This window comes from Scyliorhinus canicula, chromosome 8, assembly GCF_902713615.1.
Source record: "Scyliorhinus canicula chromosome 8, sScyCan1.1, whole genome shotgun sequence".
NCBI classification, from domain to species: domain Eukaryota; kingdom Metazoa; phylum Chordata; class Chondrichthyes; order Carcharhiniformes; family Scyliorhinidae; genus Scyliorhinus; species Scyliorhinus canicula.
This window is the reverse complement of record NC_052153.1, coordinates 128472053-128497911: the sequence shown is the minus strand read 5'-3', so window position 1 is coordinate 128497911 and position 25859 is coordinate 128472053. Positions and strand designations below refer to the sequence as shown.

At 46.2% G+C, this 25859-nt stretch overlaps 1 protein-coding gene across 11 annotated transcripts in view; it reads left to right on the top strand.

Moving 5' to 3' along the window:
• The window catches only part of cast (calpastatin), a 285310-nt gene that overhangs the window by 88638 nt on the left and 170813 nt on the right, over positions 1-25859 (top strand). For 9 of the 11 annotated variants that reach the window (XM_038805231.1, XM_038805234.1, XM_038805232.1 and 6 more), the window contains exon 3: positions 6117-6182. The exons of 1 other annotated variant lie outside the window; for it this stretch is intronic. In XM_038805231.1, the coding sequence (XP_038661159.1) occupies positions 6117-6182 (66 nt within the window). Of the gene's footprint in view, positions 1-6116; positions 6183-12068; positions 12324-25859 lie in introns of those variants that run through there. One more of the 11 variants, XM_038805230.1, reaches the window with a different exon arrangement.

Here is a 25859-nt window from a genome sequence, read left to right as displayed (position 1 = left end):
ACAATATGCTGATGTGGTAATTTATTGTTTGCTTGGCATGGAAATCTTTCACTTAATAACACCCATGTGTGTTTTATTTCTGTATCTTTGGTCTGCAGTTACAGACAGCAGATTCATCTTTTAGCCCAACAAACAGTTTTGTGCTCCTTCCATTTACATTTACTTCCTTGTACTTGGCACCAAAATAACACAGTGCCTCTAAATGTCATAATTCCAGTGGGAGTCTGAGCAAACTTTCCAGACAAAGGCAGGGACCTTGGAACTCCTGTCTGCCCTTGATAAGATCGATGATGTCAAGCAGGCAAAACTAGAATCGGGATACATTTGCTTGAAGACCTTACGTCGGGACCCAGTGTATTACCGAAGGCTGTTACGTTGAACTTCAACATAGCTCCAGCATTTAGTATAGTATACTCAGTATGATGATCTTTGAAATTCAGGTTCTAGAAAGCAAATAGGAAAATTGCGTAGAACTGTTTTGCTCGAGACAGGATCTACTCCCATTTGGAAGCAAATTCTCCAGGCGTTTATATTAGAACATAAGAACATAAGAACTAGGAGCAGGAGTAGGCCATCTGGCCCCTCGAGCCTGCTCCGCCATTCAATTAGATCATGGCTGATCTTTTGTGGACTAAGCTCCACTTTCCGGCCCGAACACCATAACCTTTAATCCCTTTATTCTTCAAAAAACTATCTATCTTTACCTTAAAAACATGTAATGAAGGAGCCTCAACTGCTTCACTGGGCAAGGAATTCCATAGATTCACAACCCTTTGGGTGAAGAAGTTCCTCCTAAACTCAGTCCTAAATCTACTTCCCCTTATTTTGAGGCTATGCCCCCTAGTTCTGCTGTCACCCGCCAGTGGAAACAACCTGCCCGCATCTATCCTATCTATTCCCTTCATAATTTTAAATGTTTCTATAAGATCCCCCCTCATCCTTCTAAATTCCAACGAGTACAGTCCCAGTCTACTCAACCTCTCCTCATAATCCAACCCCTTCAGCTCTGGGATTAACCTAGTGAATCTCCTCTGCACACCCTCCAGCGCCAGTACGTCCTTTCTCAAGTAAGGAGACCAAAACTGAACACAATACTCCAGGTGTGGCCGCACTAACACCTTATACAATTGCAACATAACCTCCCTAGTCTTAAACTCCATCCCTCTAGCAATGAAGGACAACATTCCATTTGCCTTCTTAATCACCTGTTGCACTTGTAAACCAACCTTCTGTGACTCATGCACTAGCACACCCAAGTCTCTCTGAACAGCGGCATGCTTTAATATTTTATCGTTTAAATAATAATCCCGTTTGCTGTTATTCCTACCAAAATGGATAACCTCACATTTGTCAACATTGTATTCCATCTGCCAGACCCGAGCCCATTCACTTAACCTATCCAAATCCCTCTGCAGACTTCCAGTATCCTCTGCACTTTTCGCTTTACCACTCATCTTAGTGTCATCTGCAAACTTGGACACATTGCCCTTGGTCCCCAACTCCAAATCATCAATGTAAATTGTGAACAATTGTGGGCCCAACACGGATCCCTGAGGGACACCACTAGCTACTGATTGCCATTTGGGACGGCTATGCATTTTATGTGGCGTGGCTGCTAGCCCTTCACTGGTCGAAGGATCGGTGCTGGGGCCTCGCCGATTTTCTCATTGTAAAACCAGACACTTCCTCTGGACATAGCCTCACAATCACAGCCCATGATCTTTTGAGCTGCAAGAGTAGATGGATGCTGAAGATGTCCCTGTAGTGGTATGGGCACCCATTGGCCCAACATTAATTAGATCCTAAAAAGTCCTGCAGAGTGAATGTTGGAAGGCACAATGGTGGATATGCTGGAATTGTTCCATGTCAACTTTAGGATCACAGTCAACATAGCTCCAGCATTTAGTATATACTCAGTATGATGATCTTTGAAATTCAGGTTCTAGAAAGCAAATAGGAAAATTGCGTAGAACTGTTTTGCTCGAGACAGGATCTACTCCCATTTGGAAGCAAATGGACGTATTAGTGAGAGGCAGCATGGTTTTATGACGGGGAGGTCATGTCTCACTAACTTGATAGAGTTTTTCGAAGAGGTCACAAAGATGATTGATGCAGGTAGGGCAGTGGATGTTGTCTATATGGACCTCAGTAAGGCCTTTGACAAGGTCCCTCATGGTAGACTGGTACAAAAGGTGAAGTCACACGGGATCAGGGGTGAGGTGGCAAGATAGATACAGAACTGGCTAGGTCATAGAAGGCAGAGAGTAGCAATGGAAGGGTGCCTTTCTAATTGGAGGGCTGTGACTAATGGTGTTCCGCAGGGATCAGTGCTGGGACCTTTGCTGTTCGTAGTACATATAAATGATTTGGAGGAAAATGTAACTGGTCTGATTAGCAAGTTTGCAGACCACACAAAGGTAGGTGGAATTGCCGATAGCGATGAGGACTGTCAGAGGATACAACAGGATTTTGATTGTTTGGAGACTTGGGCGGAGAGATGGCAGATGGAGTTTAATCCAGACAAATGTAAGGTAATGCATTTTGGAAGGTCTAACGCAGGGAGGGAATATACAGTGAATGGTAGAACCCTCAAGAGTATTGAAAGTCAGAGAGATCTAGGTGTACAGGTCCACAAGTCACTGAAACGGGCAACACAGGTGGAGAAGGTATTCAAGAAGGCATACAGCATGCTTGCCTTCATTGGCCGGGCATTGAGTATTAGAATTGGCAAGTCATGTTGCAGCTGTATAGAACCTTAGTTAGGCCACACTTGGAGTATAGTGTTCAATTCTGGTCGCCACACTACCAGAAAGATGTGGAGGCTTTAGAGAGGGTGCAGAAGAAATTTACCAGGATGTTGACTGGTATGGAGGGCATTAGCTATGAGGAGTGGTTGAATAAACTCGGTTTGTTCTCACTGGAACGATGGAGATTGAGGGGCGACCTGATAGAGGTCTACAAAATTATGAGGGGTCAATTACTAGGGGGCATAGGTTTAAGGTGTGAGGGGCAAGGTTTAGAGGAGATGTACGAGGCAAGTTTTTTTACACAGAGGGTAGTGGGTGCCTGAAACTCGCTGTCGGAGGAGGTGGTGGAAGCAGGGACGATAGTGAATTTAAGGGGCACCTTGACAAATACATGAATAGGATGGGAATAGAGGGATACGGACCCCGGAAGTGTAGAAGATTTTAGTTTAGACGGGCAGCATGGTTGGCACGGGCTTGGAGGGCCGAAGGGCCTGTTCCTGTGCTGTACTTTTCTTTGTTCTTTGTTCTTAGGTCTCCATCCAACTATGCTGTCTAGAATTTCAAGGAAAATTGTAAATGGACTGAAATGTTCCTTCGTCCACAATGTACATAGGAATATCATTATCAGCCATTGGTTGCACAGGGCTGCCCTAAGGAGCTGGTATTGGGGTCTCTATCAATATCCTCTTCTAACCAAAGTATCTTCACAGGATTATAGGGTGAAAACTGGTGGTGGGGCTCTGGGGAACAACCTGAATATTGTCCTTGGCTGCAGATTCTATTCCTTCCATGTTACATGATGTGGAGATGCCGGCGTTGGACTGGGGTGAGCACAGTAAGAAGTCTTACAACACCAGGTTAAAGTCCAACAGGTTTGTTTCAAACACGAGCTTTCGGAGCACGGCTCCTTCTTCAGATTCACCTGAAGAAGGAGCCGTGCTCCGAAAGCTCGTGTTTGAAACAAACCTGTTGGACTTTAACCTGGTGTTGTAAGACTTCTTTCCATGTTACAGTAATGCTTCACCATCAGCTAGCCACACTGTAACAACCCCTCAGTGTTTTCACTCCCAATTTCAGCTCCATATTGGCAATGCCATTTCAAACAGGGGGTGGGGGGGGGGGGGTGAACAGAAAACTGCTCTTTGGAAAGCTATACTTCTGTTCTTCAGGCTCGTCTTTAGATAGCTGAATCTTGAGATAGGTGTGGGCAGATCCAGGTGTGACTCTGTGGCAAATAGTTTCATAATAAGAACAACAATAACTTGCCTTGTAATGCTGCTTTGAACATAACAAAATATCTCAAGGAACTTTGCAGAGGCATAATAGAAAAATAAATAACATCAAGATAGTAGGAGGGATAGAAACACAGAAGATAGGAGCAGGAGGAGGACATTCGGCCCTTCGAGCCAGCTCTGCCATTCATCATGATCATTGCTGATCATCCAACTCAATGGCCTTATCCTGCTTTCTCCCCATAGCCCTTGATCCCTTTCGTCTCCAGTGACATATCTAGCCACCTCAATGAATAGCTTATTCAAAGAGACTGGTTTTAAGGAAGATTTTGATTTGATTTGATTTATTGTCATATGTACCAAAGTACAGTGAAAAGTATTTTTCTGCGGCCGAGGAATGTACACAGTATGTACATAGTAGACACAAGAATAATCAACAGACAACATTGACAAATTGACAAATGGTACATCGACAAAACAGTGATTGGTTACAGTGCGGAACAATGGGCCAAGCAAAGCAAACAAAGCAAATACATGAGCAAGAGCAGCATAGGGTGTCGTGAATAGTGTTCTTACAGGGAGCAGATCAGTCCAAGGGGGAGTCATTGAGGAGTCTTGTAGCTGTGGGGAAGAAGCTGTTCCTATGTCTGGATGTGCAAGTCTTCAGACTTCTGTACCTTCTGCCTGATGGAAGGGTCTGGAAGAAGGCAATGCGAGGTGGGAGGGGTCTCTGATAATGCTGTCTGCCTTCCTGAGGCAGCGAGAGGTGTATACAGAATCAATGTGGGGTGGCAAGTTTATGTGATGCGTTGGGTTGAGTTCACCACACTCTGCAGTTTCTTGCGATCTTGGACTGAGCAGTTGCCATACCAGGCTGTGATGCAGCCGGATAGGGTGCTCTCTATTGCACATCTGTAGAAGTTTGTGAGAGTCGATGCAGACATGCCAAATTTCTTTAGCTTCCGCATGAAATAGGCGTCATTGGAATTTCTCGACAGTTGCACCAACGTGAGTGGACCAGGACAGACTGTTGGTGATGGTGATCCCCAGGAACTTAAAGCTATCACCCATCTCCACTTCGGAGCCATTGATGCAGATGGGAGTGTGTGTCATGCTGCGCTTCCTGAAGTTGATGATCAGTTCCTTGGTCTTTCCAACATTTAGAGAGAGGTTGTTTTCGGTGCACCATGCAATCAAGTGATTTATCTCCCTCCTGTAGTCTTATTCGTTGTTGTTTGAGATGCGGCCCACCACAGTCGTATCATCCGCAAATTTATAGATTGAGTTGGAGTTAAATGTTGCCACACAATCGTGTGTGTATAGGGAGTACAGTAGAGGACTGAGCACACATCCTTGTGGGGCTCCGGTGTTGTGGCCTATTGTGGAGGAGGTACTGTTGCCTATCCTGACAGATTGCGGTCTGTTGGTGAGGAAGTCGAGGATCCAGCTGCACAGGGAGGGGTCAAGTCCAAGATTGTGGAGTTTGGTTATTAATCCTGCTGGGATAATGGTGTTGAAGGCGGAGCTGTAGTCTATGAACAGCAGTCTTCATAGGTGTCCTTGTTGTCGAGGTGTTCGCGTGTTGATTGCAGAGCCAGTGAGATAGCGTCTGCTGTGGACCGGTTGCGGTGAAAGGCAAACTGCAGTGGATCAAGACTGTCTGGGAGGCTGGCAGTGATCCGTCTCACGATTAGCCGCTCGAAGCATTTCATGATAACAGATCTCAACAGATTTTCAATGAGCGTATTGCTTATGTAGTTAATCATTTGTTTTGTTTCCCCAAACTTCTTCTTGTTCTACAGGTTCCTTAAGTTAAAAGAACTAGTTTGGAACAATAATTATACTGTGCAGTCAAGTATAAATCACTTACATAGACATTTTAACAATTAGTATTGCTTGTTTACTGATCTTGTTTTTCAAGCTTCTTGGTGATATTTTAGATGCTCTGCATATTATATCTTCATACACTTGCAGGTCTCCAAGCCAGAGTTGTCCAGTTCATTAGCCATAGCCAAATGTGACGAATTGGAAATTCAGTTGTAACAAATTGCATTTTTTGTTGAATAAATAAATACATGAATAATCAGCACTTTTTTTGGTATCTGGTCTGAAATTTGCTCTTCTCCCTTCCCCAAAGGAAAAACCGAAGGTTAGTCAACTTGCTAAGGCTGAAGGTTCTAAATCAATCAGCTCAACTAGTAAGGTAAGTTTATTTACAGTACAATCATTTAGTAATTTAAACAAAATGTGTGGCAAAGTATTCACTTATAACTATTTTTGCTCAAATGACTTTGATCCCATTCCACAGATCGGGAGGGGCATTAATCAGGTGTAAATATGTTAAGAAGGATGAATGATGCATTAGCATGCTATTAACTTGGAACAGATAAGCATGGAAAGGATACATGTTTAGTATTGAACTTTGTTTCTCTTTGCAGTTGTGTGGTATAATTTGAAGTGTCTCCCATTAGCAGCAGTTGTAATTAAAATGAGTAACTCCTTTTCAAACGAGCCAGTAACTCTTTTTTTCAGAAATAGAATTTGTGGTTATTTGAGGCTCTTCCACTATGGTGGGAAGTTGGTGGTTAGAGGAATGTTGGAGAATTAGCCCTGTTAATATATAACCTTGACCTACATTCCTGCCTAGTCAGGCTCTGTGCCTCTCAAACTACTCAAATAGTGTGGAGCCTCCAAATACACACAAAAAAAAGGTTTGGTTTTTCTGATAGACAGATTGGAAAATTTGGTTGAATAGTTTCCAGAACAAGAGAAATGCTTTGAGGTTGTTGAGTAATCTGGGCTTTTGGTTTTTTATATTTGTGGACCCAGGAGAATTTATATTGAAATTTGATCCTGGATATTAAGCCAAGGAAGTAGAGCTCATGAGAGTCCAGCTTGTGTGTGGTCTATTGTAGATGCAGGCTTGAGGGCCGGAGATAAAGGGCCTGATTTAACGGGAGGGAACAGAGTCCTGTTTTAATCACGTTTAGTGGGGTATTTCTTGCCACCTGCAGTACCGAGAACGATTTAGCTATCAAACGGCCTCAGTGAGGAATGCTTCGCCGAGGCTGTATTTACCTCATTTCCTGCAGCGACGAGCTGAATCATTTTGAAATGCCACTCCAATCTCTCGAACCCCTACCCCTGCCTCCAGGACCTCCTCATTGCCCCAACGTACCTATTAAGAGTCCTCAAGAACCCCTCCACCCCACCTCAGGGGCAGCCACCCCTGGGCTGGATCCCTGGCATGGTCGACCTGGAAACCAGGCATCTTGGCATTGCCAGGTGCCTGAGTGGTCGTGCCAAAGAGCCAGGCTGGCAGTGCCAAGGTGCCCATGTGCCAGGGCACGGCTGCAGCACATAGGTTAGAGGTAGGGGCCAGGACACAATAATGTATATAGTCCCGATTAAACGCATTTTCACCAACATTCCGACCTGCCTCAATCCTCTGTTTGAAGGGTGTTAGGTATGGGCTGGGGGAGGGGAGGGGGGGTGGTGTTTTAGGATGGAACAGGGCAGGGCCTTCAGGAAGATTGAACGTTCCACCTGGGGTCACCGTCAGAGGTGGCAGGGAACAGGCCCAGATGTGTGAGGCCGCCTTGTATGACAGCTTACCCAATGAGTATGACATCACCGCTCATCATCTTCATAACCGTACCACCACCACAAAGAATATATGGATCCATGAGACAGAATGGTCAGCATATATGCAGGGATCACCTGGGTGGACAGTGGAAGGTGATCCTGAAGACAGCAATCAGGCTTTGCCAAATGCTGAAGAGCACCAGAGCTCATCTCATAGCGAGTCTTCATCATCCCCCGTCCTGTGGACAAGACCCTCTGATACTGCCTGCCCTGGGTCAACACCCTGTACTGATGCTGGTAGGACCCTTGGAGGGAAAGTTGGGGTGGAGGGATGGAATGAAGGGAGGAGCGACAGGGGAGGATGTGAGCATCCAAGGGGAATGGGGCACCACTTAGAAGGGGCTGGGGCTGGGGGGAATGCGAGGCTAAATGCGCTCGCTGTGGGACTCTGTTCCCATTTGATTAAATCGGGCGCATTAACTCTTTTTTTCTCTCTCCTCAGATATTGTCAGATATGCTGAGGTTATCCAGCATTTTTGGATTTGTATTAGTTTTTTCAGTCTTGTTGCTTGTAGTTATCCTTGTGTGCCAGTGATAAGTTTTATAATTATAATTCCTTTCTGAGCTTTAATGATCCACCACAGTCAGTGGTTGCTAGGTTGATGTGTTCAGTGTTATTGTGCATGTTAGGAACTCCCTTGCATCTGATTTTTACACTTCCTGTCTGCGTGCTTGTCAAAATGAGATTTATGTGTGAGTGTGTTCTGCCGAAGAACTAAGAGCTGAATCCCACAATAGTGTTTATATTTTTATTTTGCCTTCTTTCACTTCTCTCTTGAAGAAAATAGCTATTGTTAGGCACTCACCCTCCAGAACTGTGTACATGTATATTTTCTTCATACATGAGGCTTGATAGTGAAGGTACAGACTGACTCTGTCCTCATGTGATTTCTGAGTATTTTATCCTTCACTGCTTAGACAATAAAGTGGCTGTATAAATCACTAAACCTATCATAAAACCTGCCCAAGTTTCAATTCCACTGATTTCAGTGTGCACATGTTTTTTTAGAGGTCACTGGCCAACTGCAATAATTCCACTCCACACAAATTCAGCCAGGATTTTCTGGTGTTGTTTTGGGCGGGGCAGGAAAGCCTTTTACTTTAAATGGATTTCCAAATTTTCTTGTTCTGCCTGTTGGAGGGATCCCATTTTCTTCTACTTCTGGCCACACAGAAAGATACCTGCGGAATATTCATCAGGAACGTCACCAAATGATAATTCAGAGTATTCATTGCACCTATTTCTGTCAGTTCAGTTTAAAAAATGGCTATTTTGGCACTATTGGCATCAAAACACATTGACCTCCATTGTGATGCCAACCTGGTGAAGTTACAGCACAGGACCTCATGCATTGCTGAGCAGTGGAAGCAGTATTCTATAGATAGACTTAAGCAATCCTACAACCAATCTATCAGATTGAAGTTCTGAGACCTACCAGATCCAGTAATGAATGGTGGACAATTAACTAATAAACTGGAGAAGGAGGGGCCACAAACAGCCCCATCCTCAATGATGGGGAGCCCAGTACATCAATGCAAAAGATGAGACTGAAACATCTGTAGCCAGAAGGCCCAAGTGAATGATCCTCCTTGGTCAATTCCTGAGGTCCCCACCATCACAGATGTGATGGAACCCTCCAAAATTCTGATTTTAAAGTCGGAGACTTTGGTTATGACTTAGTCAGTTATGACTTAGTGAACAGAGTTGTTACCCAAGAAAGGCTGGAAGGATTGAAAGCAGTTGTAACTCCTGTCTAACCATACCACTGAATGCCAATTCACCACTGGATCCCACAATATATTCCACCTCCCCAACATCCCTGGGGTCATGGTTCAGTTTCCCTGATGCTCCCACATTATTAGGAGAGGTCTCCAGGAGCAGGTATGCTCCACATTTCTCAGAAGCTGGATTGGAGGTCTGGGTGAGAAATGTGGAGCTCCAGTGCAAGGAAATTGGATAATTTGATGGGATTGCCATTCTTCAGAAGGTTCAAGCCTATTACATTTATTTAGGAGAAGGGACTGATCACGTTAAATCTGTTTTATAACAGGGCCTGGTTTTTGACTTGGTGATGTAATGATGCTGTTGAATCTCGCGAGATTCAATATGCTTAATAGAAATAGTATTTCCTTTCTCACAACTTTATGGATGAATGCAAGAGATGTAGGGTGCGATTTAAAGGGACAAAAACAGAGTCCCGTTTTGTGTGTTTAGTGGGACGTTTCTCAGTGCCTGCAGTGCGGAGAACAAAACCGCTATTTAATGGGGCTTTATCTTTCTTTTGATCTCAGTGAGGAAGGTCCCGCCAAGGCAGCACTTTCTTCATTTGCTGCACGCAGTTCGCCAGTGCAGGAAGATGACTCACGGATAGGGCACCATTTTAAAATGTCAGCTCGATCATTCGGCCCCCTCAGTCACCCCACCGTGGTCTCACCTCTTAAGGGCAAGGCACCACCGGCCTGATCCCTGGCATGGGCAACCTGGCACACGGGTACCTTGGCAATGTCAGTCTGGCACCCTGGCAGTCCCCCGGGAGGCTTTGGGTGCGATGATATCAGCCATGGGTCAGGGTGTCCAAGGCCTGGAGCAGTCTGTACGGGTGGCGGCTGAGGCACAAGACAGGGCAGCCACGTTACATGCAGCCATATACCAGGGCCACATAGACATTGCTGCGACACTCCAGACAGTGGCTCAGTCACCAGGATGAGACAGCTGGTGATCTTGAGGGATGGGGGTCACTGGTGAGGCCTCTGCCCTGAGAATGGCACTAAACATGGTGCAGGTGTCCTCTGGTTGGGGTGAGCTCTGCCTGCTTCCTGTCCAGTGGGGCAGCACTTCTGAGAAGTGCCAACACCTGGTGGTCCACTGACTGAGCTTGGCCACACCCATCCCCTTGATAAAACAGCTGGGGTATGAAGGGCAGCCTGGGAGGCTTCCAGATTGCCTGAGAGGCTCCCAGATGACCAGCGGCTCTCTGAACATTTACAGGACACAGTGAGCACTCAGCAGAGTGAGCAGCCAGGAGCTTGCAAGGATATCAGAAGTCTATGTTTAAAACACATACTGTAATACCAATCCCAAGGGTGACACCCCGAATCTATAGACTTGGCAACAAGTCATTCCCCGCTGCTGTCCTTGGCCCGGGAAGCCACACCTTATGAGGCTTTATGAGGCTTTTTCAGAGTTTTGGTAGCCTCTCGATCCCCTTCCCCTGCCTTGACACCCAGATCCCGCTTTTAAATACTTGCACCAATTTGCGCCTGTGCGACTTCCGCCTAAGATTAGGTTAGATTTGGATTTATTGTCACGTGTACTGAGGTATAGTGAAATGTATTGTTCAGTGTACAGTCCAGGCAGATTATGCTGCCCGCTTTGCCAAGGCAACGGGAGGTGTAGACAGAGTTGATGGATGGGAGGCGGGTTCTCATGATGGACTGGGCTATGTTCACGACTCTCTGTAGTTTCTTGCAGTCTTGGGCCGAGCAGTTACCGTGCCAAGCTGTGATGCAGCCAGATAGGATGCTTTCTATGGTGCATAAGTGTCAATGTGGACATGCCAAATTTCTTTAATTTCCTGAGGAAGGATAGGCATTGTTGTGCTTTCTTGATCGTGGAGTCGACATGGGTGGACCAGGACAGTTTGTTGATGATGTGCACACCTAGGTATTTGAAGCTGTCAACCATCTTCACCTTGGCACCATTAATGCAGACAGGGGTGTGTACGATACTTCGCTTCCTGAAGTCAATGACCAGCTCTTTAGAGGGGTGGAGCATTGCGCGGCGGGGTGGAACATGAAGTGTCCACGCTATTAATCATATTAAAATCCATACAAATCAACGATTTGCATGGATCTACTACCATGCGGTGCAAACTTTGATATTGCCTCCAGCGAGGCATCATTAGCATAGCGTCAGAATCGACGGCAGGCGCAAAACCGATTTCTTCCATTGATTCTCTACCTGATCGCGATTCTCGTTTCTGGTGTTGTGAAGCGGAAAAATCATACCCACATATAAATGCCAAGATGTTGTTGTGGTTGTAATCTAATTCCTGCAAATTATCAATTCATTAAATATTGAGGTTTATAAGTTTCTGGACTTGTGTAGCTGGAGACGAGGGTCTGGGAAGACTGGTTTTAAACCTTTGCAACTAAAGAATCATGCAATACATCTAAGAAGATTTTAAATTAATGGAAGCTGATGTATTGTTTACTGCTAGTGTTTTCTATTACTTGTAATGTAACTATTTTGTAGCCTATAGCCTGAAGTATTGCCTGATAGTATGTTCATAATATGTGGGCAATATTCGGCTTAGGTTCATTGAGAGTGAGAGCTTGCTTTACATTTCTCATAACCTCACAGATGTGAACCACAAAACCCATCTGGAGAGGTGGGCAATGGGTGGAGCAAGATGAGGTGCAGCAGCATAGGTGTGTGCTCACTCCTTTGGGAAGGGTGTGGCTCTATGAGCTACTAATGAAGGACTCATTTCTGAGAGTATTTGGATTCTGTAAAAAAATGAACAGTAGCTATGCCACTAAGGAAATGGAAGTTAATGCTGCAGATCGGGGTTGGAAACAGAAATCAATGTTTTGAAAGCGTAAAGTGGATTTGTGTTACAATGTAAGGTTTCTATATTGAGCCTTAGAGTTTGTAATTAATCATCCTGAAAATAATCCATTTATTTCAAGTTTAAAGGTGAGTAGGATTCTTTTACACTTAAATACTCTGGCTCAATAGGCATTCACCTTAAGGAAGCGGCTGCTCGATTACTGATTTTTGTTCAGTTTAAATGCCATGAAATGACTAATTCACAGTCAGTTGTCGATGTTGAATCTCTTACGTCTGTAGTCACCAAGGGTTCTTGTCAATAATTTTAGTGAAAAGATTGGCATGAGTTCAAAACAGAAAGTTTTATTTAGTATCCACTGAGCCTTTGTTATAAAAGCAAACAGCAAGAGGAATTTCACCCACTTTGCTGTAGATATTTGTTATGGTAACTTGGGTGTGGAATGCAATGGAAATGTTAGGCATTGTTCAGACACGTTGGAAAAACACTTAATTTATCAGGTGGACATATTGTGATTCACATTTCCAGTGTGCAGCTCTGCGGGGCTAAAGTTCACTGCAGGAAGATTCACTGCCATCATTGTTCTGATGGGTTGCAGGTAGATATCTACTGAGCATGGATACATTTGTATAGTTCTGTTGGATACATTATCCATTGCAGCTCTTAAAAATATCAAGGTAAGCACTTGAATAGAAAATATTTGCAGGGCTATAGGGGAAGGGACGGGTGGAGTCGCTGAAATGTTTTTGCAGAGAGCCAGCAGGAGACTGTGGGCTAAATAGCCTCCATCTATGCTTTAACCATTTTTTGATGTTATAGCAAGATATATACACACACACAAATACTGAAAATAAAGCGTCTTTGATTAAAATCCAGCAGGATGTGGAAGATTTGGCACAGAAAAATTCTTGTTCTGTCAACAAGCTACCAGCTCATATTCAAGGCTGGAATATATTGATTACATGATGACTTATCAAGTAACACTATATGACCTTATCCTTGCTCAGATGTCTAGAGCCAAATCAATTTATTCCCTTATTTGAGGCTTATCTTAAGGATGATGGCACCGAATAGAACTATTGCCTGAGTTCTTTTCTGCTGTGCTTTGGTTCCCAATGTGCAATCCATGTCAATCTTTTATCTTCTCGGCTGTACTATCCCAAAGTTTCAGTAACTTGTTGCACGCACTTCACTCAGCAGCTAGATCAGTGTTCCTTGCATTCCCTTCGGCAACTTACCCCAGACTGATCTAACCTGTTTTTTGTGCTCCCTTTAGCAGCTTGCATTGCCCCACCCAGCAATCCCTCCCAACCCATTTTCTTAATTGCGCCCAATGGTCCCGGTTCCACCCTGAGTCTCTCCCTAATCATTGATGTTCACTTCAGCTGTTGCTGTGTTTGACAGTTGTGCTGTTCTTCTTTATTGTATTCATGATCATGTGAGTAGACGCAGTTCAGCATTATTGTCAACAAGCATGTTAGGGGACTTAGAAACAGCAATATAAGCCCGCCCAGTCTCTTTACTCATCTTGATTGATCTGCCCAATCTTGACCCACTTGCATGGTAAAAGCTGATATTTCCTGCTTCGTCTAGCTGGCTACCCTGAACGTTTCCAGTTAGTCAGGCCAACCACAAGTGCCTACCTGCTCACTAGCCTGCTCATCTCACCTTGTCTAAATAGTTTCAAGCACACTTAGCTCTCTCAAACTAACCCAGCAGCTCACCCTACTGTCTTTGGGCTTTTTGGTGCATATGATTATTTTCCTCCAGTACTTCTGAGATTGCCAGCTGCAATGAGAGATGATAGAGAGTTACGCATTGCTGTCCACTGTTGTTTCAGGGAGATCACATACACCCTCTGCTCAAGAGAGCAGACTACATATACCTTTCTCCTCCTGAACACAGCAGGCAGAGTAAACACACATGACTGTGAGGATTGCAGGCTTTCCAATGGTACAGAGTTCTGATTGCACACTTTTGTGGGTTCTACACCTCGGGCAGAATTCTCCGCTCCCGGGAAAAATCGGGAGGGCCGAGTTTCACGACGGCCTCGGAGGCCGCTCCTCGCCCCCTATTCTCCCCTCCCGGCAGGGCTAGGAGCGGCACTCCGTAAATCTCAGCCGCGGGGGCGTCGCGCCGAGAATGACGCGGCTGGCGCTACTAATGACATCAGCCGCGCATGCGCAGGTTGGCCGGCTCCAACCCGAGCATGCGTGGCTGACGTCATAACGCTGACAGCACGAACCCGTGCATGCGCGGTGGCCGTCTTTCCCCTCAGCCGCCCCGCAAGACGTGGCGGCTTGATCTTGCGGGGCAGCGGAGGGGAAATAGTGCGTCCGATCTGGACGCCGGCCCGACGATCGGTGGGCACCGATCGCGGGCCTGTCCCCTCCCGAGCACAGTCGTGGTGCTCTTTCCGTTCTAGGCCACCTACAAGCCCCAAACGGGCTTCTCACTCCCGTTTCACGATGGCAGCAACCAGGTGTGTTTGCCGCCGCCGTGACACGGCCGGGAAACGGCAGGCCGCTCGGCCCATCCGGGTCAGAGAATTGCCGTTCACCGTGGGAAACGGTGAAGAATCGAGGAGGGTGTGAATTTTGTCGGGGGGCCCTCCCGCAATTCTCCCACGCCGCCTGGGGAGCGGAGAATCGCGCCCGTCAACTCTGAAATTTACCAAAACCAAAAGGGATTCCAGTCCAGCTGGTGTGTGGCGATACTCATCAACTCAGACAGGTTAATACTCAGTACCCTGGCTGCAGTCATGAAGCCTTCATTCTGTGGCAGTCCACCCCACTATCTCCCATCAGGACAAAGCAGAGTAGCCACTGGGACACTGACTGCAATACAAACTCAAAACAAACATTCCAAACCAAAATTATAAATTAAACCATTCCTAACAGCATGCAAATATCAGCCAATTATCCTTGTGCATTCCCTTAGCACCTGTCTTATATGTGCTTTTGCCTGCCCCAGTATTCCTGTGCCATGCTACCCTTGTCACTGTAACATGGCTGGTGAATGCTGCTGCGTTTCAAACGAGGAGAACACAGGTGACCCTGCACTGAGGGAGAGGCAGTGGTGGGAGGATGAATGCTGGCATCTTGAGAGAGGACAGCAGGTTCACACTCCATCTACCTAGAATTGAGTGTACAGAGCCTTGTTTCACAATTTGCAGGCAACATGAAGCTTGTAAATATTGTGAACTGGAAGGTAGTGTAGAACATCAAAAGGACATGGGCAGCTTGGTAGAGTGGATGGATAATTGCCACATTAAAGTGTGCAGTGCCTTGCCCATTCCCATTTGAGAGTGGGACATTTCCCGCAGAACTTCATCAAGGTCAGCCTGGTACCGAGTCACATCCCTCATTGAGCCAGACAGTTTACCGAGGCCCTCAGCCAGTTGCATCTCTGAGCAGAAGAGCTTTCAGCCTCTAAATGGCCGGCAACTCTCAGGAGGAAGTCCACCGTTCTTGGGATCTTCATTCCAGGGGGAGGTGGCGAAGGCCCATTACTGCCTGTTTTGCTTGTGATTTGACAAACCTTCCCCAAAAGAGTAGGTCTCTCTCCAGTCAGCAAGGAGAGACTCCTGATGCTTCTATGTCCCTTGACAGTTTTCTATCTGCTTCCTCATTACATTTTCTCCCCCTTGCGAGAGAAGGCATTGCATAAAATTGTCTGGTTTGACTGACCAAAGAACTTGTCCTCCTTTCTACTCGACAATTTGTGCTCTGTGCAGAAGTCAGTTTTGCATTTGAACTTTGAATGCTTCATGAAATGTTCCTACCAAGTTCTATAATGAGTAAATGTAACAAAGAGGAAGAGATTCTATTCTGCATGCTTCCCATATAATTTTTGCATCTTCACCTTATTACGGACCAGGGCTTAGAGAACCCCAAAGTGTATCATGGAGTTCACCTGACCCGCAACATTTAACAGATTTTGATTACTGGAAGCACAAGGGCCCACTCTACAACAGATGCAACAGAGATCTGAAGTACTTTTAAAACAAAACAATGTTTCTTCTATGTATCCAGTTAACATTTTATAAACACACAGTAAACATCTTAGCAACAATCAACTCAAATACTCCCCCCAAAGAATGCAGTACTCTATAAGTAACCCTTAATCTTTCCTAGCAACATCCATAAGACAAATACCGTCTTAACAAAGACAGCAGATTTAAATTTTCCACTGAGAGCAGTTATCACTTTTAAATTAGAAAGTGATCTGAAGACATTCTTTTCATGCAGAGAGAGATCAAAATTACACCTTGTTTGGCTGGATGCAGCTCCAACTCTGAAAGTGAAACTAAACATACATTGTAGCTGCCAGCTCAAAAACGAAAGAAAAAGCAGACAGCCCAGCTCCACCCACACTCTGACATCACTGCAGCTATTTGATAAACACCCATTTCTCAAAGGTACATCCACTACAGCTTTTTGATAAACACCCATTTCTTAAAGGTACATCCACTACAACTATTTGCTAAACACCCATTTCTTAAAGGTACATCCACTACAACTATTTGCTAAACACCCATTTCTTAAAGGTACATCCACTACAATTATTTGCTAAACACTCATTTCTTAAAGGTACTCTCACATGACAACCTTCTTCCGCCTCCCCTCCACCCCTCCCCAAAACAAGGAATGCATCAGAGCAGGTCAGCATTGCAAAACCTGCTCTGCCATAGGTAGAAGATGCTGTTATTGTGATATTTCCCTGAGGGCATGTCTTTTGTTCTAACAGAAACGTAATGTGAAATATTTCTTCTCTACTTTTCATGGCATCTCTGTGTCTTGCCAATTCTATGTATACGACAGTGGCATTTCTCCCATCATATTTAATGGAAAACAGGTTGATGATGCATTTTCAGTGGACGAGAGACAAAAAATATTTAAATTCAAAGCACTTCTCATCTTATTTGTCTCATTTACCCTGGGTGATTCAGCCAGCTACCCAGTAAGTTGGTTTAGAGAATGAATTGCAAAATTCTAAATTTGACTAAATTTCAGATCACTTGCGTCATGCCTTAACTTTCTTGCTTTTATGAAATGAAATGAAATGAAAATCGCTTATTGTCACGAGTAGGCTTCAATGAAGTTACTGTGAAAAGCCCCTAGTCGCCACATTCCGGCGCCTGTCCGGGGAGGCTGGTACGGGAATCGAACCGTGCTGCTGGCCTGCTTGGTCTGCTTTAAAAGCCAGCGATTTAGCCTGGTGAGCTTTATAGAAGAGTCAGTTGAGTTTGGTTGAGGCAGTGCACTAGTTGCAGGCTGCACTATTACTCATTTAGAAATGGTGGAAATGGAGGGGTATGTGTATCTTTCTGATTTAAGGAAGCATATACATTTTCCAAATAATTTTTGCATTTTCATCTTTTGCTACCAGCAACCACTGTTTTATTTTGAGGAGAGGAAGTGTGCTGGCATCAAATTTGGCTCAGTATCCCACTTTGTATAGCTGCAAATGCAGTCAGCAGCATGCAGCTTGTCAAAATCAACCCCGTTGTGGGGGACATAGTCAGCTTCTCAGTATTGTTTCACTCCATTGTCCAATGAGAACCTGGACATTAATTTGAAAACATTTCTACAATGAAGGGCATTTACCGAAGCAAGGTGGTGGCATACTGGAATCTTGCCATCTTTCCACCAAGGAGTCTTCTTACTGACTGGAGAGACACCTACGCGGCCTCTTTTCGGGAAAGCTTGCAAAGTCACAAGCAAAACAGGCAGTGGGCAGTGTTGGGCTTTCACCACCTTCCCCTGGAATCAAGACTTCAAGAACGGAGGTCTTGCTACTGAGTGCTGCCAGCCAATCAGAGGCTGGAAGCTCTTCTGCTCAGAGGCGCCACCAGCCCGACTGTGGCTGGGTGACCGGGTGCTGAATGCAAAACAAATAAAAATGATTATTTGTCAGCAACAACGATAAGTTATTTAAAAGTCTTAATATTGTCTGCAGTGAGGGCAGCAAGGTGGTGCAGTTGTTAGCACTGCTGTCTCACGGCGCTGAGGTCCCAGGTTCGAATCCCGGCTCTGGGTCTCTGTCCGTTGGAGTTTGTACATTCTCCCTGAGTTGTGTGGGTTTTGCCCCTCTAACCCAAAGATGTACAGAGTAGGTGGATTGGCCACGCTAAATTGCCCCTTAATTGCCCCTTAATTGGAAAAAATTAATTGGGCACTCTAAATTTATATAAAAGAAAACATATTGTCTGCAGTGTTTTTGCATCCAGTTGAGCGTTTGCACTTTCCAGTCACTGTCTGTTTCTGGTACATTTAAGTAACTCCTCAAATTCACACAATTACCAAAAATAATGATGCATTCCTTTATTTGGAAAATATTGAAGTCTGCTGAAAACGGAATCCTTACACCTGGCTGGTGAAACAGCAAGATACCCGAGTTGTCGCTTTTTGGGAAGACCCGTTAAACCACAAGCATTACAGGCATTGCTGAGGCCAGTGTTGGGCCTTCCCTTTGCATCAAGACTAATTTTTTTTTTTAAATCATCTTTAGGTGTCCAGGCTTCCCTAATGGGGATCAGCTTGGACAAGTAAGGCCAGGTACACTGCAAGCATACTGCATCTGTCAAGGGCCAGAGCAGGAACAAGACCATGAAAATAGCAGCTAGTAACTTTATTTCGCACACATTCCATGCAATATATTTGAGGTCAGCCTGGTTTTCCACCCTGGCCATTCTCTTTGGTATTGCCTTAATCTTAACACCCTTAAGTGCAAGGCACACAGATTTGAAAGGATATGTGAACATCCTGGAATACAAAGATATCTCCAGGCTTCTTTTCTCCCCTGCACACCATCTTCTTAAACCCCTCTCCCCTGTTCCCTCCACCCTCTAACAACAAGTGCGAGGGACTCATGGACTTCATTGTCACTAAGATTGAGACAATCCTGCTTCTGCCACATCCCTCCTTTCCACCAGCCCACCTGGCCAAGCATCCTTCAATATTCCCCCTGCCCTCACCTGAACTCGCATCTTTCTTTCTCTCCGATTTCCCCTCACGCCATCTCTGACCTCATCATGTCCATGAGAACCACCTCCTTTCCCTTCAATCCTATTTCCACCAAACTGCTGATCACCTAACCTCCCCTCCGGTGCCCTCCTCCCAAGTTAGCTAATATTGTACATGGTTTTCTTTCACTCCTTTAAATCATCCGCCAGCAAACCACTGCTCAAAAAACAAACCTTTGACCCTCATCATCTTTGCAAATTACCATTTTATCTCCAAACTCCATTTCATCTCAAGCCCTTGAACATGTTGACACCTCCCAAATCTATTTGCATTTCCAGGAACTCCCACGTTTGAAACTTTCCAGTTGGATTTCTGTCCTTACCACAGTACCAAAATAGCACTTATCAAAGTCACAAATTACATCTGATATGACTGACAAAGCTAAATGTTCCTTCCATTTCCTGCTTGATTATCTGTAGCTTTTTGACGCAATTGACCACACCATCATTCTCTAACAATTCTCCGCTGTCATTCAGCCGGATGGGACTGCAGTTTCATCTAGCTCATCATATTCAAAGCATCATGCGTTATGAGTTATCTTCCTGCTTCTGCACCGTTATATCTGTTGTTTCCCCAGTATCTATCTTAGGCGCCCTCCTATGTTTCATCAAAATGCTGCAACTTCATCTGAAGTTTCAAAGTTTTCACATGTCCACACCACTCAGCTTAATCTCAGCACCACTTCTCTGAACTCCTCCATTGTTGCTAAATTATCAGACTGCTTAACAGACTGGTTGAAAATAAATTTCCTCCACTTAAATATTGGTAAGGCTAAAGTCATTGTTTTCAGTCTCCAATCCAAGCTCCATTCTCTAACTACTGACTTCATTCATTGCCTTGGCAACAATGTGTTCATAACAAGTGGCAAGTAACATTCATACCACACAAGTGTCAGACAATGACCATCTCCAATAAGAGAGAACCAAACCATTGCCCCTTGACATTCAATGGCATTACCATCACTGAATCCCTCACTGTCAACATCCTGTGAGTTACCATTGACTGGAAACTGAACTGGACTAGCCGTACAAATACTGTGGCTACAAGAGCAGGTCAGAGGCTTGGAATCCTGCGGTGAGTAACTCACCTCCTGACCCCCAAAGCCTGTCCACCACCCATTAGGCACAAGTCCAGAAGTGTAATGGAATACTCCCACTTGTCTGGTTGAGTGCAGCTCCCAACAACACTCAAGAAGCTTGGCACCATCCAGGACAAAGCAGTCCGCTTGCTTGGCTGCAGATACGTGGGAACCCCACCACCTGGACACTCCTCCGAGACACTCACCATCCTGACTTGGAAATATATCACCATTCCTTCACTGTCTCTGGGTCAAAATCCTGGAACTCCCTTCCTAATAGCACAGTGGGTGTGCCTACACCACATGGGCTGAAGTGGTTCAAGAAGGCAGATCACTACCACCTTCTCAACGGAAGGTAGGGATAGGCAAAAAAAAAGCCCACATCCCGTAAAAATGAATTTTAAAAATATCTTGGTGTCACATTGATCCAAAGATGAACTCCCAACCATTTATTCATAGCATCACTTAGATCACCTATTTCCATCTGCATAACATTGCCCATTCTTGCCCTGCATCAACTGATGAGCTGCATAATCCTTCATTCATGCTTTCATTCCTTTTAAACTCGTCAATTGTCTCCTCTATAAAATTGAGTCATCAAAAATATTTTGTTCTCTGTGTCCTCATTTTCCTATCACCCTTTTGCTAGCTGACCTACGTTGACTTCCGGTCAAGCAACAGCTTGAATATAAAATGTTCACCCTTGTTTTTAAATCCTTCTGTGGCCTTGCCCCTCCCTATCTCTGTAATCTTCTCCTGCCGTCAACCCTCTAAGATATCTGTGCTTCTCTAATTCTGGGCTTTTGTTAATCCGTAATTTTAATTGTACCCCCATTGATGTCTATACTTTCAACTGCCTGGGCCTCACACTCTGGAATTCTTATCCTACACCTTTCTACCTCACTTTCATTCTTTAAGACACACCTTAAAACCTATCTCTTTGTCCAAGCTTTCAGGCACCTGCTCTCATATATCCTTATCTGGCTCCATGCATACTTTTTTGTTATTTAGAGTATCCAATTCTTTTTTTTCCAATTAAGGGGCAATTTAGCATGGTCAATCTATCTAGGTTGGCGCCGTGAGGCAGCAGTGCTAACCACTGTGCCACCGTGCCGTCCTATGCTTGTTTATATAATACTCTTGTGAAACACCTTGGGCATAATACATTATTATATTTATTACATTAAAGGCTTCTATAAGTATAAGATATTGTTATTGTTATGGATGCCTGGTCATCTCTCAACAGTTGCTAAGTGCCAAATGCCATAACTTTTTAAAGTTTCAATGTGCTGTCATAGTCATAGTCATAGAATTTACAGTGCAGAAGGAGGCCATTTGGCCCATCGAGTCTGCACCGGCTCTTGGAAAGAGCACCCTACCCAAGATCAACACCTCCACCCTATCCCCATAACCCAGTAACCCCACCCAACACTAAGGGCAATTTATCATGGCCAATCCACCTAACCTGCACATCTTTGGACTGTGGGAGGAAACCGGACACGCACACACGGGGAGGATGTACAGACTCCGCACAGACAGTGACCCAAGCCAGAATCGAACCTGGGACCCTGGAGCTGTGAAGAATTTGTGCTATCCATAATGCTACCGTGCTGCCCCTGTGGAAAGATCGATTTGTTTTGGGTGTGACAGGATGAGAAATAAGGCTTGGTTACTTTGTAAACAAGCTTTATTAAAGCAAAAATCAAGAAAACAATTTTTACTTCAGCTCCAACACTAACAGATTACATGAAGTTTCTTAGCCATAACACGTTAGTTCCCAGTAAACAACATGCCCAATAAACAAATAGCCCGCATTCCATTTACATAGACAGGTAAAGATGATACTTGTATTTACAAAGCAATTCTCTGCTGTAAGCCAAATTCCTTTTGAACTCTTTTGAAAGTCTGTAATCTGGAGCGGTTTATCTTCATGCCTCCGCTATAATTTATTCTTCTCTCTCTCTGTCTCAAAGCTCCACCCACTGTCTCAAGCAAAGGGTGTGATTGTCCAGAAAAATTGCTAAGTGTGGCAGCGAGCGGGAATTCCAAAGAGCTTCTTGGCACTCGGCCAGCGAGGTCAGCAACAGAATTCAACGTTAATTGGTCCACTTAACGAGGCCTCATGGACTTCTCTTCACAAATGAAGGCTTGCCAGCTGATTCGCCAGAACCGCGCTCGCCAGCCCCCTACTAACAAGGTTGAATAGCATTAAGTTGCATTTGCTCAGTCAACACCAGCCAGCCCCAAGATTTGGGGATGCTGACCTGGGGAGGCTTCTGGACTCTGTGGAGGCCAGAATGGATGTCCTGTTCCCCTGAGGGTCCTGGAAGGTGAGCCAGGGATGAGGTTACGGCAGCAGTCAGCTTGGGCAGTGTGACCAGGAGTACAGGCCTCCAGTGCCGGGAAAAGGTCAATGACCTACAAGGGCCGCAAGAGTGAGCAGACACCAACGGGCCCCCCTCTTACTATCCCAAAGGGATCATCCAACCCCCCACCTCCAACCCTCCAGGTGACTCCACCCCCCTCCCCTTCAACCCTCCCTCCATCTCCCCTCCAACCCCACCTCCCCCAATTGTGAGCCACGCGTATGGTTAACGATGCTCTCCCACAGTCGGCAGGCGAGGGCACAGATTGCCGGTGGGGCGCTGGACATAAGAATCCTCACTTCCTTCGAGGAGCGGTGTGACCGAGGACAGATCGGAGGCCCATGCGGAGGCTGGCGGATGGCGTAGAGGTGAGGAACCCCCGGGCTCCACCTGGAGGACCTGTCAAACATGAGTTGCGGCACAGCTGTCATCTCCACCAGCGCAGCCACCTTGGTGGGAAATGTTAGTGGACAGGCTTCGGAGGCTCAATCTGGTGAGCACCACACTGCTGATGTACATCAGGTAGAGGCACGAACCCCCAGGTGAGACAGCAGTCAGAGGGCTGCTGACTACGGTTGCATTCTTGCCGCTGTCCTCTGAGATGTTCATCTTGACGTCAGGAGAGGGTGCCACCTGGGATGAGTTGGCTCTGTTGACTGGAGGACTTGCAGGAGGGTGGATATGTGGTCAGTGGGAGGGATGGGTCAGTCAGTAAGGCAACGAATCCCAGGACCCAGCTGTGTCCCAGCCTGATGCTGAGTTATCCAGCGCTGATGGAGACGATAGGGAGCGGCCGGGATGTTCAGAGGGAGATGTCAACGTCACTCCAGCAAACCCATAGCTAATTAGAGGAGTCCTAGAGGCTACGGGTGCAGGAGATGGTGCCGGCAATGACTGGCACCAAAACCAACACTGCTGGGGTGGCAATTGCAGTGGAGAGCCAGGTCCATGACGGCGGCACTATGAGTGAAGGTATCCAAGGTGGCGCACAGTCGGGCTGAGGGTTTCGGCAGAGTGTCTGCTTTGCTGGGAGATGTCACCCAGTACCAGGCTGACCTTGATGAGGTTCTGCGGGACATGTCCCACTCTCAGATGGGGATGGCCGAGGTGCTGCGGATCTTGTCCCAATCACAGGTGGCATGGCTGAGGCACTGCAGAGGAAGTCCCATTCACTGAGGAACATCGCTAAGGGCGTCAACATAATGGTGCGGACCATGAGACTCGCCAGGGCTGGCGGAGCCAGATGATGTAGGGGCAACCTGAGCTCAAACCAGATGCCACTCCATCCCAACGTGAACCCCAGGGCCCTGAGGGCACCAGCCGGGAGGAGGGGTTGCCAGCTGCAAAGCTGGACCCCTTCTGTGGAGTGACATCGATGGGCACCAGCTCCCCCGAATTCCACCCCTGTGATAAGGTCGCGTCTCGCAGTCAACACACGGGACAGGGCAGCACGGCTGTGCATGTGCCGCCGACAAGTGAACTGGGGCCCTCAGGCCCCAGACCGCCAGCCAGGGGCATCGAAGGCCACGGTACAAGGTAAGCAGCTATCTACCTGCATCTCTGTTGTGCATCCTGGGGAAACACTTAGACATAGTGGTAGAGCTAGGAGGGCCAAGCACATTGAAGATCACTGAGAGCACCGGGGGAGATGGCAGGGAATGGGTGGTTAGTTAGGGGGAGGGGTGGGGGAAGGTGACGGGAGCTGGGCTGGCCCGGCACCAGTGGCAGTGGGGTATTCTACAGCACATTAAACACCTTTTTGCACAACCATTATGATGCCTCTATCACTTCCTATGCAGGCTGACACCCGCACCCTTTACCTTGGCTTCCTCCTGCCCCTTCCCGTGGTGCTCACCTTCCCTCCAGCCGTGGACATGCCCCCGGAGTTATGTCCCATGCCCTGGGTGTTCGAATGTTTCATGTGTGGTGTTGCCTCCCGCATTGTTCAAGCACATTGTCCAGGCATCAGGGTGTAATTGGGATGCTAGGCAATGCCTCCCACATACCACATGGCCTCCCCACCCACGGGAATCCACTTGACATGTGTGAAGTGCTCACATAGTCACGATTGCCAGTTCCCTATCAATAGTAGCCTTCAGCCGCGCAGCCAGAGGCCTCAGCAGTTGGTGGGGCAAATGGGCAGGAACAAGGATTGCCCCCGGAATGGGTACACATGACCACTGGGGTTGGTATGGCGTTGCCACGAGCGGTTCCCTCTGTGCCTTCCCCCACTCTCCAATGGTAGCCCAACCCTGTGGAGGGTTTCTTATTCCCCACCGAGAACTGGGGTGGCAAGCACAGTGCCTCAGGGCTCTTTGCCTGTGACCAAAGATGGCTACTCACCTCCTCGGCTCCTCACAGAAGCCCCTCCGCCAGGCTCACGTTTCTCAAATGGAGTACTAATCAGTGTCAGTGTGAGCCCTTCTGGGGAGGCCACTGAATGACAACAGGCCGTTGGATGACGGGGCTCCTATTAATTGTATGGAAATGGGGCTTAAGTGCTGATAATTGATTTCTTGCCACACTACAGCAAGATTCCGAATTCGCCTACGAAAGCAGGCCGGTTGCATCGCAAATGTTTGGCTCCTGGCGCAGTTCCCATTTTTGGCCTCTCCCGCTATTTACCGGCTTTGCACGCAGAGAATCGTGCCCATAGGTTCTCTGCTGAGGTGGCCAGACCTGAATCCCTTATCACTATTTTGATTGATTGCCCACTCCCATTTATACAAAAGAATAGAGCTTTGGCATTCATATGCAATTAACCTTTCCTTGATGAACAAACGGTTAATCAGACTCTGTGATGGGGTGGGTAATGGCTGGTCAAACCAGATTGTCCCAAATGACAATGGACAGTGAGTGGGTCATCCTGGCTGAACTTGGGCATCCTGTGTATTCCCACTGATGAGGTTAGGTCTGAATGAGATACAGTAACTCAGGCTGTGGACATATCCCTCTGACTCTGCTGCTGGCAGGTAAATTGCCTGCTACATCTTAGACCCCATTTCTGGACCCAGGTTCCTAAAATCTCCTATCATAGCAACATTTCCATTGCAGGTTGTTTGAAGGTTTTCATGAAGAGAGGAGGAGCATGGAATAAGATGATTTTCTGCTTGTGCCATGTAAAATTTGCTCTAAAAGAGCTGTTGTTGCCTTAAAAGAGTTTCCTGGGAGAACTAGTCGGCCACAATGTTT